The sequence below is a fragment of the Phaseolus vulgaris genome, chromosome 2, assembly GCF_051622355.1.
Source record: "Phaseolus vulgaris cultivar YP4 chromosome 2, ASM5162235v1, whole genome shotgun sequence".
NCBI lineage: Eukaryota > Viridiplantae > Streptophyta > Magnoliopsida > Fabales > Fabaceae > Phaseolus > Phaseolus vulgaris.
Genome location: NC_143499.1, coordinates 32,366,180 through 32,383,280, shown reverse-complemented (window position 1 = coordinate 32,383,280; position 17,101 = coordinate 32,366,180). Strand labels below are relative to the sequence as shown.

General features: G+C 33.7%; 1 protein-coding gene across 2 annotated transcripts; it reads left to right on the top strand.

The window, feature by feature from the left end:
• Positions 1 to 4,412: 4,412 nt before the first annotated feature.
• Positions 4,413 to 6,638, top strand: LOC137811518 (uncharacterized). 2 transcript variants are annotated; one of them, XM_068613307.1, is made up of 2 exons: positions 4,413 to 5,521; positions 5,633 to 6,638. In XM_068613307.1, the coding sequence occupies exons 1-2, from the start codon at positions 4,783 to 4,785 to the stop codon at positions 6,274 to 6,276; spliced, it is 1,383 nt and encodes a 460-aa protein (XP_068469408.1). In that variant the 5' UTR covers positions 4,413 to 4,782; the 3' UTR covers positions 6,277 to 6,638. The 2 variants fall into 2 exon arrangements, with proteins under 2 accessions (XP_068469408.1, XP_090154733.1); XM_090298607.1 differs by having other exon boundaries at positions 4,475 to 6,638.
• Positions 6,639 to 17,101: the final 10,463 nt, after the last annotated feature.

The following is a 17,101-nucleotide window of genomic DNA, read 5'->3' as shown; positions in this document are numbered from 1 at the left end:
AACTACTTAAACGAGACAATTCATATTTACTAGAACAACAGTTAAAGAAATGTCAATTTTTATAACTTGTTTATTATTAAAAAGCAGGTATGGAGAAAAACGATCAATATATTCAAAATGATCAAAGTAGGAGGTCACACCTCGGCCCCGAGAGAACAAAATACATTGAGACTAAAACCTAACGGTCTTCATCTTCAACGTCCTCAGTAGAGGTCCTCGGTTTCGTGTTCTTCAAGGTCTCTAGCTCATCAAAGGGCACCAATCGACCCTCATAGATGTTCTTGTTGGCTTCAAAATCGTCCACTAGTGGTGGCTCGTTGTAGAGCAAGTAGGCCTGTCGGACGACCTTGTTGAAACTTTCATCCAACATCACCAAGGTTTCATTCTGGATTTTCTCAAGTTCAGCTTCTACCGAGGCCTTATCGACCTCTAGCCGAGTACTTGGCCTTCGTGCCTTTAGAGCCTTCTTCAGCTCGACCACCTCCTTCTCCTTCTCCTTCTCCTTCTCCCTCTCTCCTTCTCAGCGCACCTCACTTGGCTCAGCTCGAGGTCGACACCAACTTTAGCCATTCTTGACTCAAAATCCGACATGCCTCCAGTGACAACTTCAAAGAGCTGAAGGCCTCATTCAGCTCATGTTCTAGCCGAAAGATCTCTTACCTTTTGGTTTCCAACATCGACAGTCAGCTGAGTCATCACGAATCCTCGACATTGCATCTCGATGTCGATTGAGAACAGTTCCTCCTTAGGGACGGGTGAGAAGAGATTCTTCGCGGTCGGTGTCAGCCCGACCTGAACACCCCGAGAGAATTGAAGATTACCCCCAAAAAGTGTCAAAGGGGCGACAATGGTTTCGGGAATGGCAGCAGATAATCGACTATTCTTGCAGTTCAAAATCTAACATAATCGATTATGCTAACAGATAATTGATTATGCTAACAGATAATCGATTATGGTCAAAATAACAAAGCTCCCATAATCGATTATGCTTGGCAAAAATTCTCAGATTACCGATTATGTCACGACCATAATCGATTATCAACTGTTTTTAACTACATAATCTATTATGTAGTGCGTTATTTTGTAATGATAATCGGTTATGCATGAAACTAAAATGAAAAAAAAATGTAACCTTAGGACAAACATGAACTACCAAATTCACTTTTCTACCTCTATGCTTACTGAAGACCCTCTCCAAGCACCTTATATCAATGCAACTCTCTATGTGAAGGTTAGACAGATGTGGTGCTTAGCTTCCATGCAAAGTAAAATGTTACTTTTGTGTAACGTGAATAAGGGCACCATGGTTTTTCAACCAATCTTACATGGCTTTCCATGCTTTCCACTCTCCTTTCTCTTCATATTTCAGATGACCCTCAAACCACTTCTTTTTCATTCACTCTCACCCTCACCCTCCCCCTCTCACAAAACCAAACGGGGTGGCCACCCTATAATTTGTCCGCGCTACAGGGCCACCCCCTGATCCAAACATTGCGTTGGGTATGTTTGGATTGGGGAGTGGATGTGTGAGGATTTAAGGGAGTGTATGTGTGAGGATGTGTGAGGATTTAAAGGAGTGGATGTGTGAGGATGTGAGAAGAAATTGTGAAGAAAGTGAGGTTGTTTGGATTGGGATATGTTAGAGTGGATGTGTAAGGAAAGTTTATGGGAGTTTGTGAGTGATGTGATGGTTGTAAGAGAATTTTTTTTTTAAATTGTTAAATGTTATTTTATAAATTTATCTTTGCCTATTAAATTTTTTTTAATAATGAAATAAGTTATTTTTGTTTAAAAATAAAACAACTTTCACATATTTCGTAGACTTAAAAATTAAAATTAGAAAATAAATATATATTAAATATAAATAGATATAATTTAAAAATTATAATTAGAAAAAAAAATATTCAACAAATTAAATAAAAACAAAACTTCAAGTAATTTCTAAATATTAAACATGCATTATAAAATTAGAAAATAAATCAAATCTTATATAAATAAAAAAATAATATTTTTTATTATTAAAAACTGTATAGTAATGAAAAATAATAAAAAAATACAAAAAAATATAACATAATTAACAATAAAAAATAATTTCATAAAAAACTATTATCAAATAAATTACTAACTCATAAACATAATAATTATAAAAAAAGTATTAATATAAATGCAACAAAAAATTAAATAAAAAGAGAACTTCAAATAATTTCTTAAAATATTAAATATATACTATAAAATTAGAAACTAAATCACATCGTATATAAATAAATAAAAAATACTATTTTTTAATATTAAAAACTTTTGTAGATGAATGAGGGTAAATTCGGAAATAACACATGCTGATGTGACTTTCTCTCTACATCTCTTCATTTTGAAGGAGAGGATATTTACTGTTCACATGTATATCCTCTCTTCCTCTTCTCTTCAAAACCCTGAATCCAAATAACTAATATCCTCACACTTCTTTCCCTGTGTGAACAGTACATCATAAAAACAAACAGAGGACATATCCATTTTATAAAGACACCCATGAAATGACTATTCTCATATTTTTCTTGAATCAATTTAAAGTACAAATCAAAGCTCAATCTTAGCTATCAAAACTTATATATTATTAACACTATTCCTTTAAATCTATTTATTTATCACTTACACCAAATAATCATAACATAAATAAAATAAATAACACATACAGATAAACTTGTCTAAAATCTCAATACTTACAAACGAAGTGTGAGAGTGGTGATAAAAAATAACCCAATGGCATGTGTTCAATTCCTAAATAAATAAATAAATTATAAACCTTAAATCCAATCAAACTAGTCCCTCAAAATTTAGTGATTAGAGGCTAAATAATATTTTGTTCCATTTTAAAGGATTTTTTTTTTAAAATTTAGGTACCAAAGCAAAATAGGTATAAATTTAAACGGTTAAAAACATAATTCAACTTAAATAATAAAGAAGTTTAAATATTTTTTTTACTTTTAGATGTTGAATGACTAAATATATTATATTTAATATATATCATACTTAACTTTTAATGTTATTTTAGTTTCGATATACAAAATAATAAAATAATTCAATCATTTTAATATAATATTTGAAATAAAAATTAATTTTTATTTTCTCAATATTTTGTGTTTATGAGCAATAAGTTGAATTATTTAGAGTATAAAAATAGTTAAATTAAAAAACTACTGAAATTAAGTTTTAGTTAAAAAGATTGTTTAAAATAACTTTTTTTAGTTAAGTCGTACAATGTATAAAATAAAATATATTTTTACATATACACTCTACATGATAAAATATTATATGAAATTGATGATATTATATATTTTACTAGTATACAGTGTATATTTCACAATATAATATAAGTTCTTAAAACATTGTGCAATATTGTACACTTTTCTTTTATTATATGCTTGATTGATATTATTTATCATTTAACGATAATACTTTCTAAGTGATTAAGGTTCACTAATAAAGTTGGTCACAGATGTTTATGACTGTATTTAAAAGAAAAAGTTGACTAGAATTCAATAGTTTTAAAATGAGAGAAAAGTGAGCATTGTGAAGGTTTGAGAACTAAAAAGATGTTTAACTTTTTAGCATAGAAATGGAGAGTGTAATATTTGTAGAGAATGAAAGTGTAATTTTTATAGAAAGAATAAAAAGTAAAGATGTGGTAATAAGAAAAGTTGTGAAAATAAATTTATAAGTGGATGATATAAATGAAAATAATTTATTGGGCAGCTAGAGAAGGGAGTCTGGAGTTGATCTGAAAACATGAAAGGTAAGTAAATGCAAAATGAAAAGATATGAGGAAAACTAGGTATGAGAGGCATTGCATTGGAATAAAGATACGTTAAATGCTTTTGAACGTAGGGGACAATTTCAGCTGTATGAGCTTAGAAGCAAGACAATCTAAGACATAGTTTGGATGTTTCAGTTTTAGTATGTCATATGTGGCACCAAAGCCTAGAGATCCTCAAAACAATCCACAAATCTTTACCATTCATTCAACCCCCAATGGTTCTCACACAATTACACGTGCCGCCTATCACTTCTTTTCTCATTTAATTTAATTTATTTTCTTTCTCATGCATGGAATTCTCCTCCAACTACTACACCCAACACAAGATAAACCATAAAACCAAAGAGCAAAGGATAAAGATGTTTTCACACCATTCCTATTTGACATTATTATAACAACCATAAATAATAATAATAATAATAATAATAATAATAATAATAATAATAATAATAATAATATATGGAAATTAAGTTATTTAAATTATTGAATGTAAAAGTAATAAATTGGATTGTAAAATGGGAATGAAATTTTTTTAGAGTGTAAAGAAAATCACAGTCTATGAATAACTATTCTTGAAGGCAGTGGTAGTGGCAACTACCATCAAATTTGATCCCTTTTTATTTTTATTTGTCACTACATATACCCATTAAATTTTGAGCATTCTATAGGGAAACGGAAATTAAGGGGTCTCTCCCCTTTTTGTGGGTTGGATCTTGTACTTATGGAACTGTCACATCTGACCATTTTGATTCTCTTCTGATCATCATCACCACCTGGTTAAAAAGCAAGCAACTTGGTGATCTTAATTTTGTCCCTTTCTCTTCTCTGTTCTCTCCTTCTTTCACCGTTTTGGGTGGGGTTGGAAACGTGATCATGGATTGAATGCTATGTTGTCCTTGCAGATTTGAGGTTTGTGACATAGTTTGTTGGGTATATCTGGTTTCTGGTTCAGATTCACGTCACGTCAGTCCATGGAGGAGAGGAAGTATGTGTGCAAGTATTGCAGCAAGAGGTTTCCTTGTGGGAAGTCTCTGGGGGGTCACATCAGGACCCATATGACTGAAGAAAGAAGTAATGCTGATGCTGACATGTTCATCAAGTCGGATGGTGTGAAGAAGAAGAGAGATTTATGGTGCGAAGATGTTGTTGGGAACCCCATTTATGGCCTCAGAGAGAACCCCAAGAAAACAATGAGGTTTGTGCATTCTGGTGGTGGTGCCGCTGCTGCCGGTGCCAACTATGAAAAGGAGGAGAGGTTCTGCAAAGAATGCGGGAAAGGTTTCCCATCGCTGAAGGCTCTCTGTGGTCACATGGCTTGTCACTCCGATAAAGAGAAGAGAACCATCAAGTTTGAAGACAGTGACAAGAAACTGAAATTGGTTATGGATAGTCAATCTGACACCGAGACTTGTGCTCCATCTCATCCAAGGAGATCCAAGAGAACCAGGGTGAAGACCATTAACCTTTCCAATCACCCTTTTTCTTCTTCTTCTCCTTCTTCTTCTTCTGTTGTTCCGTTGGCCAATGGCTCTTCACCCGTGTCAGAGGTGGAGCAGGAGCAAGAAGAGGTTGCTAGGTGCTTGATGCTGCTGTCTAGAGATTCTAGCTTCAAGGGTCGTTTTGCTTCGGTTACAGAATTTTCTGATAACAACTCAGTCATTCTAGAAGCAAAATCATCCTCTCCTGACACCCGGCTTGGTGTCAGCAATGGTAATTATAACTTTGTCTCTAATAATGCTTATGATCTTGTTGACAAGAAGATGCTTAGGGTTAATGATATGAAGTTAAAGTCTGTTGAGTTAGGTGCTTCTGATAATTCAGGTTCTAGATATTTCAAACATGGTCCCAAAGCCAAAATGGTAGACTCAGATGTCTCAAATGATGAATTTAAGTGGCCCAAAGTGGGAGATAAGTCCAGCAAATACACTGCAACTTTAGTAAAGAAATTAGCGATGGAGGATTTGGATTATGATAGAACAGATGGAACTGCAAGGAAGTTTGATTCAAGAAAGAGAAGCAACTACGATTCTCTTTATCACAATCCAGTTGGCGGTTCTAGCAAGATAGCAAATGGTTTTGGTAATGAAGTATGTGGGAATGGCACAAAAGGTTGGAAGTATGAGTTGGAGGGTGAAAGGGACTATGATTCTTATGATTCCATAGAGGAGAGCCATGAAAACAGTTCAGAGACTGAATCGTATCCTGCTCCCAGGTCTCACAACAGCAAGGCTCTCAATGGAAAGAAGTCCACCAGCAAGGCAAAGAAGAAGCTGAAGTCTAAGAAAAGCAGGGATCATGAGTGTCCAATCTGCTACAAAATTTTCAGGTCAGGCCAAGCCTTGGGAGGTCACAAAAGATCACATTTCATTGGAGGTTCCGAGGAGAACACTCTGGTGATCAAACAAGCTGCTCCTGTTGTTCCATGCCTGATTGATCTCAATCTACCTGCTCCTGTTGATGAATAGGGAAATGGGCATCCTGGGTTTTGCATCGTTTTGAAGCATCGGCTGTTGAGGTACTTGAATGAATGTCTCCAATTCTTAGAATGTTTTTTCTTTATCCCATATGATGAAAGCGATTGCATTGTACAGCCATGTGGATGAAGGATTTTTGTTCTTAACGCTTTTACTATGCTCTGTTTGGTGGGAGGTAGCTGTTGTCTTTCAAGTTAATGTCACATGACAATTTGGTAGTAACTCCATTGAAATATTTGACTCTTCCTATAACCAACAGTAGTCTCAGAATTACATTCCTTTGCTGCAAATAACAACTTCACCCTTCCACAGATTGAATGAATAATATCAGAGTGTTTGTCTTTCCATGTTTATCAGTTTTGGTTTCATCCTCTTGTCCAAATGTAGAAAACATGATTTTAAACAGGATTTGTAAGTGATGATGATCAATAACCTAAATAATACTGAATATTGAATTGAATCCGGTTTTAAAATCTGAGTTACTATTTGCAACGTCCGACTAGTGTTTTGACACGCAAAAGTGGGGAAAATGGATATTGTAGTTTGTATTAAAGTTGAAGATTTGAGAAAGTGTAAGTAGTATGCAAAGAGTATGAGAAAAGCCAGTATTTATTTTTATTATTGAAGAGGAAAATTGTGGATCAAAGTGGTTGTAAGGTCGCCTACCACTTAAGGTAGCAAAACTTATAACTGCTCCATGTGTAGATGTCTAACACGTAATTGTAATAGCAGGAGAATTCATATGCCTTTTGCTTCGTGCCAATTACTATATGTGTTATTCTCTATTCAATTCTTTTACCCTTTGGAGTGTACGATAGGACCACCGGTATTATAGTAGCTCTTGCTTTCATGTGGGCTCAAGACAGCTCGCACCAGGTAGAATGCTCAGCCACACCAGAATCAAATCCATGTACACAGACCTGTGGAATCATCACAACAAAAGGTAACCATACCCAAAACATTAATCACCTCTTTAGCATACATCAGAGGAATACAATACATACATATTTAAAGTAAAACATCAAATAAATGTTAAATATGCATTCTTATTGTTACAAATAAACAATAAAGAAGAGATGAAAAGAAACAACACATAAAGTGAAGAAAGTTCTTTCCTTGCAAACAAATCAACTTAAAATTCATCTTTCTATTTTTCCTCTCTCTCTCTCCAACCAACCACGTATAAGAGACCACTTCTTAAATTCTTTCTATAAACTTATTGAGTTTTTTCTTACAAGTTAACAACAGAGACCACCTTTGTATTTTTAAGCCTAAAATGAATTTTGAGAAAGGATCTTTTTTACAGTTAATAAAAAAACAAAATATAGGACCTTTACAAAAATAAAAATTACTTTTTCACAAGGATTCAAGTCTCATTCATTTAGAAAAGGGCATACATGGGTTGCTACTATATTATATTAATTAATAATAAAAATTGAATCAGTATTTATACCAAATAATTGTTCGTCATTTGCAATTACAAATATATTTTAAATGAAAGAAGAAAAAGCAAGCAGAGAAAAGAAGTGCTTACAGCAGAGTCCCAGTAGTGCCTCGGTGAATAAAAACTGAAGAATCAGTGGTAATTGACTGAGTGGTTTAGTGTCATAATGCTTAGTGATGAGGGAACACATGTTGTCTCTTATACACATAAAGTGCTAAGCACCAAACTTTTATCCCTTTCTTCTTGTAAAGACAATGTCGTAAGCAAAATCACAAACTTGTTTTTCCCGTTTCATTTTTCTTCAGTGATCATGACAAAACTGTAGCTTCGCTTTGGGATCATAACAACTGATTCTGCATAATGTAACGTATCCCATCTTCTCATCTTTTTTATTTAAATTTTTTTTACCAATAAATCTCACCTTAATGTTTGTGTCAAGAATTTTATTAGGAACCCCCACTCCATAGAAAAAAAAAAGGAAAAAAGTTATTAAAAACGAGCTTACATTGTACATAACCGATTCAGAATGTTATTGAGAAATGTAAAGTTAATTTGATAAGGAAGGAGAGATAATAGTTATTTAGAAAGTAAAATAAAATTTGGGGAAAAGAGGCATTATCTGAGTATGAATGTTATTGTCTTATGGAAAAGAGTTGCAGACGCAGGGATGTACTTGGTTCTAATGATGCAGAAAAGGTTGGAGTACTTGCAGTAGCTTAGCTTACACTGAATGTGATTTTTCCAATTTTATTACTTTTCTCCTTTTCACTGTTAACTTTATGCAGCAAGGCGGTGTCTGTATGTTACTTGCGGAATGTGTCGTTTGTGGTGTGAAAATACGCTGGTAACTGGTGCTGTATCATGCACCTTCGACAGTGTGTGAATTGGGTAAAAGAATCATCATGGAGATATCTGGGAAAAAGGTGTTAGGAAAGTTAACTAATAAAGAACCCTAGCTTTTTCTATTTTGATTTTTCCCATCATAACCATCTCTTTTGAGCTTTCACATGTTGTAGAACAGTTTATTTATATTAATTGGAAGATGTTTAGAAAGTCAGAAATAAAATAAAATCATAGACCAATGTGCTGAGATGATTTTTAAAACGACGTAAAATGTTATTTTGAAAATTGTACAGTAGAAATACACAATATAATTCTAGAATTATTCTTCCTCTTTTTTTTCGATTATAATATGGTATAAAATTATCAACTACTCTTTTAAGAATTCAGTTTTCACTGTGATGCCCATACCTGGTCCCTCTTGATGCTTTGGTGATGGTGACTATGCTCTCCAATGTTTACAGATGCCTTTTAATTGTTGGGAGTAAGAGGGAGAAAGGGCATCTACCTGCTTCATACAGTCAAATCTTAAACATATAGGATTCAATTTTCGAGTTATGAATGACTTTTTTGTTGTTTAAAGAGATTAAGTATACTGTAATGATTCCTACAATTTTTAAAGGGTAAACCAATACTTCTACAATTAAGAAGTCAAAATTACAATTAAAACTTAACCTCATTTAGTTTAAACTTAGTGAGACGAATTTTGAATACGAACTACAGAGTGGTTGCAGTGTGAAACTAAATTCAAGGAGAAGTTGTGTTATTTGTTTTTAGTTGGAGATTCGGAATGTTGGGAAAGTAAGTTCTGGTTTTATGCACATCTTAAAATGAATTTTGAACATAAATAATTTTGAATATGTAAAATAATAGGCGTGACGTGGCATTTGCATTCTTACCCGTGAGCTATAGTAGGGCCTTATTAAGAGATGATTTCATGGGTGGGACAAAAATAGTGAGAAAGATGAGAAGTTGAGCAATCAATGAATATAGGACAAGGATTTGGAAGCCAATGCCACCTTTGCCACAATAAGCTAGGGAAGCTTTTGGCTTCATAACTCACCCACTTCCAATTTTGATTCTCTACAATTTCATTCAATTTAACAAAATAAGTTATTTTTAATTTCTTTAATAACTTTTTTTATAAAAAAAAAATTCATAATGGGTGATATTTATTTGAGTGAAATATCGTTTGTCTTAAAAATATGAGTGTTGTATGATTGATCATTGTAATTGTTTTAGTGAAATTTAAGTCTTTTACAATTTTCTTCCATTGATAAATTAGTTCTTTTAAGTCATATTCACCTCCTTAGCTGAGTATTATGTTTGACATGTTTTCCTCACTTCTTGTTGATATTCCTTATCATCTATTTAAGTTGAAAGCATTAGAAAATAAAATAAGTGCAACTAACATTTTCATTTTTAATCCCTGAAAAATATTGGCATTAACACTTAGGTCAATGAAATAAATCTCATGCAGGTTTCCTACACTTTGTAAGTTCTTTTATCATTTTTCGTTTGTAACTTCACGTGTGAATAATGTTGAATGTTGATTAACATTAAATCAGAATGTTTTTAAATAATAGTTGAAGAGAAAGTACCCTCTTGTCTAATACTATCTATGTGACCATTTAGGATATAACTACATTTTGTAACTTATATGTTTTAACTTAAATGTTTTAAAAGGGAGGAAACTTAACTCACATATTGATTCACGAGTAAAAATGACTCAACTCAATTTGACTCATTTTTTGTGAGTCAAAATTTTGGAACAAAGTTCAATTCTTAGTATTCTTTTGTCTATCACAATTTAAATAGAGAGAATACTCTCAGTATTTTTATACTTGTTTGTCTATCACAATAAACTACATCCAAATTTTAATCAACAAATTATGTTTTATCATACAGATTAATGTGGCAAAGTATAATGCGAGTATTCTTTGAGCTTATAACTACTACTGGCTAATCCCTTAAATATTCTTGACACAAGTCACTCCTAGCTTACTGTGTATTCTTTTGGTTCACATTCATTCCTGACTAACCTTGTTCAAGTATTCTTTCATAAGTCACTTCTAACTTGACCCGAGTATGTTTTTGGCTCGTAACCACTTCTGGCTGACCTCGTTCAAGTATTCTTTCCATAAGTCAATTTTAGCTTAACCAAGTGTTCTTTTACAAGACACTTTTGACTTAAGCAATTATTCTTTAAATAACATCTGCTCCTTGCTAATAACTAAGTATTATTTGCCAAACACTCACTCTTGACTAAGATGTAGAAGTTATACAGTTGGCGATAGGTAGATCACTGGCCTTTTGCTCACTAGAGAGATTGATTGTCTGTTAATATGTAAGCATAATGCTCTCTCTTCTAGCTTGTTGAAATGAACACTAACATTCTTCTTCAAGTTGTTTGTTGGCTAAAAAATTTTAGTAGAGTTCTTGCACTATACAATGTAGTCTCTCACTTTCTTCTTCTTCTTCTTGAGTTGTTTTATATAGGCTCTAAAGAAAGTAGCCATTATTGATTTATTTTTAGCCCTTGAGAAGATTTAGCTTCTTTTGGATGTCCTTTTTGTTTCTGACGAACTTTCTTAAGTAGGATGCATTAAATGCTCTCTGTATAACATTAAATGCTCTATTTTTCTTTTACGTAATCTTCCCAATAGTTTGATGTCGTTGTCTATTATTGGGCAGTGTACCATGGCTTGAGTTTGCCTAATCATGTAGAGCCATATAAAGCAAATAGCTTTTCTAGAGTTGTCAATGCTTAATGCCAGGGAATTACAGAAGAAAAAATATATTTTGCTCGAACTCTAAGAGATGTTTGATGTTTGTCACATCTAGACGCACACACATATCGAAAAATTCATTGTATTAATCATATCATTTTTACAACACTTAATCTACTGCATGATGTACAATGGATTCACATGTGTCTTAGTTGATTGAATAATAAAAATAATCATAATAGGTACAATAACATGGATGAATGTGGTTCCATGTGGTAAGGTCAATAAAGATGGTCATTGTCTTCTAAAGGTCATTGTGTTGTTCTATACGTCCACATTCTACTATAGTCTCGGGAATGTAGCATTTACCACTGGAGAGAGTTGTCCAACATATGGAGGTGTGATGTGTATATGTTTAAATTATTTTTATCATTTTATAAAAGACAAATGATATACACGAAAAACAAAGGAAGTGGAAACAATTATCAAATAAGAAATAGTATAATGCAGATGATACGAATATATATATATAGCACAGTCGACAATCAGTCAGACTTAGTAATACAAACACAAATCATACGATTAGTCAAACAAACTCTATAATACAACTACATATCATGCAAGTAATCAGACTTATTAGTATAAGCACAAATGATATAATTAGTCAAACTAAGATGATATAGATACAAATGATACAATTAGTCAAACTCACTAATATAAGTATAGATGATACCATTAGTCATACTCATATTATATAAGTAGTCAGACTCACATGATAGAATTAGTCAAACTTATTGATATAATTAGTCAAACTTATTGATATGTACAAATGATACAATTAGTCAGGCTCACTGATATAAAGTACAGATAGTGCGAGTAGTTAGACTCACTCATACAGTCAAACTCATTATTTGATTCACTTCTTGTACAAAAAATTAGTGAGTGCTAAATATATAAGAGATACAAAGATTTTTAAAAAAATATCTTTATTTATATATTAATATATAGGCATAGTTGTTGTAAAATCGTATAAACAAATATTGCAAAAGGAAAATAGTTTGTGCGCAGAAAACCTTGTAGAAGTGAGCGTTTTTTTTGTGTGCTATTGGAGGGGATCTTGGAACGTGTAGAGGAAATTGGATATGCTTCAAGGTTGACGTGCGATGTTGCCCTTCTCCACCCATAATCGTGACCGCCACAACCGGGAAGGTTCACGCCTTTCCTTTCTCTTCTTTCCTACTTTCCCGCAGATCTTCCCCACTTTTCTGGTGGTCTCTTCCGCTTCCGACGATCAGCACTTGGGACGATCTCCATCTATGAATATGTTTCTCCCATTTGCTCCAAAATCATCTCACTCACGACTTCCTCTATTCTTTTTCACTAATTTTATCTTTCCTCTTACTTCCAAATTTTTCAATTTTTACTCTAGAGGAGTTTACTTACTAGTTCTGATCCTCACTATTATCCGAGAAGTTCTTGTTGTATCCTGAGGGACTTGCGCGATATACCGTGGATAAGTACTTGCGGACAATGTTCACCCACGCTTTAGGAAACCAATATTTTCGTGTTTTCAGCTTTAATTTTACTACAACCGTAAGGACTTATGACTGACAATATGTTTCGTAACTCAAACCATTTTTGCGAAACCATTTCCAGACATCTCAAAAATTGAAGTTTTCACTGATCAAAATTTCTGGCACTGGCAAAAATACGTGTCCATCATGTTGGACCTGTACGAAGTCGCTTTTGCACTTACTACTTCTAAAGCACGCCTACAAAACAAATAGATGTTTGAACCTATGCAAATAAGGTATGTCCTCAAATACATTGCTAAAAACGTCGTTAGACAAAGGTTCGTGATAGGAAACTACTATCGTTGGGAGATGATTGAAGACAAGGACATAAAAACTCATATAAAAGAATACCACAAGTTGCTTGAAGATATCAAAGCAGATAACATAGCCTTCTAATGAATTTGTGTCTGAACTATTGAGTGAAAAACTTTCGTAATCTTGGAATGATTTCAATCAACAACTAAAGCACTAACACAAACAAATGTTACTACCAGATCTGATCACCCATATCATCATTAAAGACACAAAAGAAAGGAGTGTGCTGATGCAAGGGCCAATACTTTGTCTCCCAAAGCAAACATGGTCGAAGACAAACCAGCTCCAAAAAGGTACGAGAAAAAACTTGATCACAAAAAGAAATATAATAATAAATTTTCTCAACCCAATAGAACTAACTCTACCTTCAAGAAAAATAGAAATTGCTTTGTTTGTGGAAAGCCATTGTTAAATAAGATGCTTTGATTTCTCCAAATTTGTGTAAAAATATTGAAGACCCTGTTACTGTGTGTGTTGTCTAGTAGTTTTTGACTTGTTAATTCACTTCTTGTTTTGATCCAAGCTCATTTGATTCTTTATCTTTTTTAAAATAAGTGCTTTCTAAAAAGCTATGAAATTTCAACCTGTTGAATTGTCGAAACAACCTGTTGTTTGACACTTAGTGGTTTTCAAAATGATTTGAAAAAACTTTGTTGTTTTTATGAAAACCTTAACAGAGAAATTATTTCAATAAATTATTTTGGAAAACAACTTGTTGTTTTCCTAACGGAATTTTGTTAAGTGGTTTGAACCGTTTTAAATGATTCCAACTACTTATGGTTTTTTATCTAACATCTTTGACGACTTTATTGAGTCTATATAAAGGCTGTTTGATATTCTTTTCAATACTCTAAGAAAGAAAGATTAGTAAAAACATTTTAGAAGAATTCAAAAGCTTTTGATCATCTCAAGTGTGTGGAATAGGATTGAGTTTTGTATACTTCTGAACCATAGCTTTGTAAAACCCAGGTGTATTCAATTTTGTTTCTCCTTAAACACTGTATTTTTGTGTAAGGCAGTTTCAGAAAAGTGTTTCTGGAAACTGTAGTGTTGCCAAAGAGTGGTGTGTGTTCTTGAGGGGTTCAAGATCATCACTCTTGGTGTGTGATTTGTAATATAGGTTTGATTACATAGTGAATTCTCAATGGTTAGCTGAAGACTGGATGTAGCTCTTGGTTAAGAGTGAACCAGTATAAACCTCTTGTGTGATTCTCTTTATCTTTATTCTTATAAATTGTTTTAACTTGGCTTTATATTCTGCTGGTATAAACAACTGGTTGTTTCGTGAAAACAACAGGTTGATTTTCTGTAAATAACCTTAAAAAAATTATTGAGTTGAACAAAACATCAATTGGTTGATTTTTCATAACTTTTCACTCTACTTACAAACTTTGAAAAAATCTTGTGAAAACAATTCAGCCCCCTCTTGTTTAGGCCATTAATTCTAACAACCAGGTTATCATGCACATCAGTGCAGACAGAGGACCAAAAATGAAAATCCCTTTAAGGCAAACATAGTCAAAGGGGAAGATATCATTATTACAGTTATTTTGCAAGTAAATCTTGTGACCAATGTGAGTAAATGGGTGGTAGAGCCTAGAGCTACTAGACACATCTATGCAAACAGAAACGTCTTTACCTCCTACACAAGTATGTGGGATGGAGAAGAACATGTTTATCTCGGTGATTCAGGGATAACTCTTATCTTAGGAAAAGGAAAGGTTCTTCTAAAGCTCACATATGGTAAAAATCTAGCTTTGGGTGATGTGCTACATGTGCCAGCGATTAGAGTTAATTTGATCTTTGTAGAATTCCTAGTCAAAGTTAGGGTTAAAGTTTCATTTGAATCTGACAAGATTATTATGACAAAAATAATGTTTTTGTGGGGAAGGGATACTGTGATCAAGGTTTTTTTGCATTGAACATTTCTGAAGTTATTAATGAATCAGGGTCTTCTGCTTATATTATTGATTCGTATGATGTGTGGCATGCTAGATTAGGACATGTGAATTATTCATATGTTATGAAATTGCAACGACTAGGATTAATTAACACACATGACAAACAAAATAGTAAATGTGATATATGAGTAGAATAAATGTCATTCTGTAGAATGTCAAACTGAACTTCTTGGTTTAATTCATATCAATCTTGCTGATTTTAAACAAACCATGTATCGAGGTGGCAAAAATTATTTTGTAATATTTATAGATGATTTTTCTAGATACACCAAAGTGAATTTAATTAAACATAAGAATGAAGCTTTTGACATGTTCTTAACTTATAAGGCGAAAGTAAAAAATCAATTGAATAAGAAAATTAAAAGAATTAGATCAGATAGAGGTGGTGAATATGTTTTGTTTAATGATTATTGTGTTAAAGAATGCATTATTCATGAAGTAACCCCACCATATTCACCTGAATCTAATAGAGTAGTTAAAAGGAAAAATAGGACTCTTAAAGAAATGATGAATGTCATGCTTATTAGTTCTAGTGCTCTCGATAATCTGTGGGGTGAATCTCTGCCTACTACATGTTTTTTTTTTTTTTGCAAAATAGGATGTTGCATAAGAAAAGGGGTAAAACACCTTATGAGTTGTGGAAAGGTTATCAACCTAATCTGAAATACCTAAGAATGTGGGGGTGCTTAGCTAAAGTGATGTTACCTGATTGTAAGAAAAAGAAAATAGGTTCTAAAACATCTAATTGCATGTTCTTAGGATATGCAGAACATAATGTTGTCTATAGGTTTCTAGTTCTTAATTGTGATATAATTGAACGTAACGCTATAGTAGAGACAAAAATGTTGAGTTCTTTGAACATATCTTTCCTTTAAAGAGTAGTGGTACTTTTGAACAACCCATAGTGCTAGTGATGCCATGAGTGAGGATGTTAAGAGAAGTAAAAGACAAAGAAAGGAAACCTCATTTGGAGATGATTTTTACACTTATCTAGTTGAAAATGATCCAATAAATTTTTTAGAAGTTACTAGTGCTCATAATGCTAAACATTGTGATAAGGCCATTAGGATTGAGCTTGATTCAATTAAGAAAAATAATACTTGGGCCTTAGTAGATCTGCCTAAAAGAGCAAAACCCATTGGTTGTAAGTGGATCTTTAAGAAGAAGTTGTTGAGTGTGAAGTTAGGACCAATTGGGTTGGGCTGACTAGACACCATGTTTTAGTGAGTGGGCTTAATTATTGTGTCTCCACTATAATCTCTATTTAAGAGATCTTTTTGCTGGTAATAAAATTGCAACAAATAGAATGAAAACCTAATTAATTGCCTGTGGATGTAGGTTGCAGATTGGCGACCAAACCATGTTAAATCTTATGTTGTTTATTTTTTGTAGTTGATTCGTTATTGTGTGTGTTGCTTTTGCATGCGTTTTTCCCATCAAGTGGTATTAGAGCTTGGTTCGTTTACACACTAGAGATCCGATCAGCATAAATTAATCGACGAGACGTGAAAATTGTGGCGACAGCAGCGTCCCAAAGCTAAGGTTTCACAGGGGCAGCAATGGCATCCCAAAGTTAGGGTTTCGCAGGGGCGGCAGCGACATCCCAAAACTAGGGTTTCGCAGGGGCGGCAACGACATCCCAAAGCTAGGGTTTCGCAAAGGCGACAATGACGTCCCAAAGCTAGGGTTTCGCATGGGCGGCAATGACATCCCAAAGCTAGGGTTGTGTGTGCGTTCTGCATGTGTGCTTGTCTCAGACGGCACATAGTCGGTGCGACAGCAGTGACTAGTGACGATGGTGGTACAGAGCGCGCCAGTGTGGTGTGGAGCGCGAATAGTGTCGATGTACATCCTGACAGCTGCGCTCCAGTGCGGCGGAGCGCCATTGCAGTGGGGACTGCGACCAGGTATGTTGGTAAGTGATTTTGGGTGGTGCAATTTTTGTGTTCTTGG

What these genes read in the sequence shown, in the direction of transcription:
- LOC137811518 (XM_090298607.1), top strand. Translation starts at nt 4,783, where the DNA reads ATGGAGGAGAGGAAGTATGTGTGCAAGTATTGCAGCAAGAGGTTTCCT.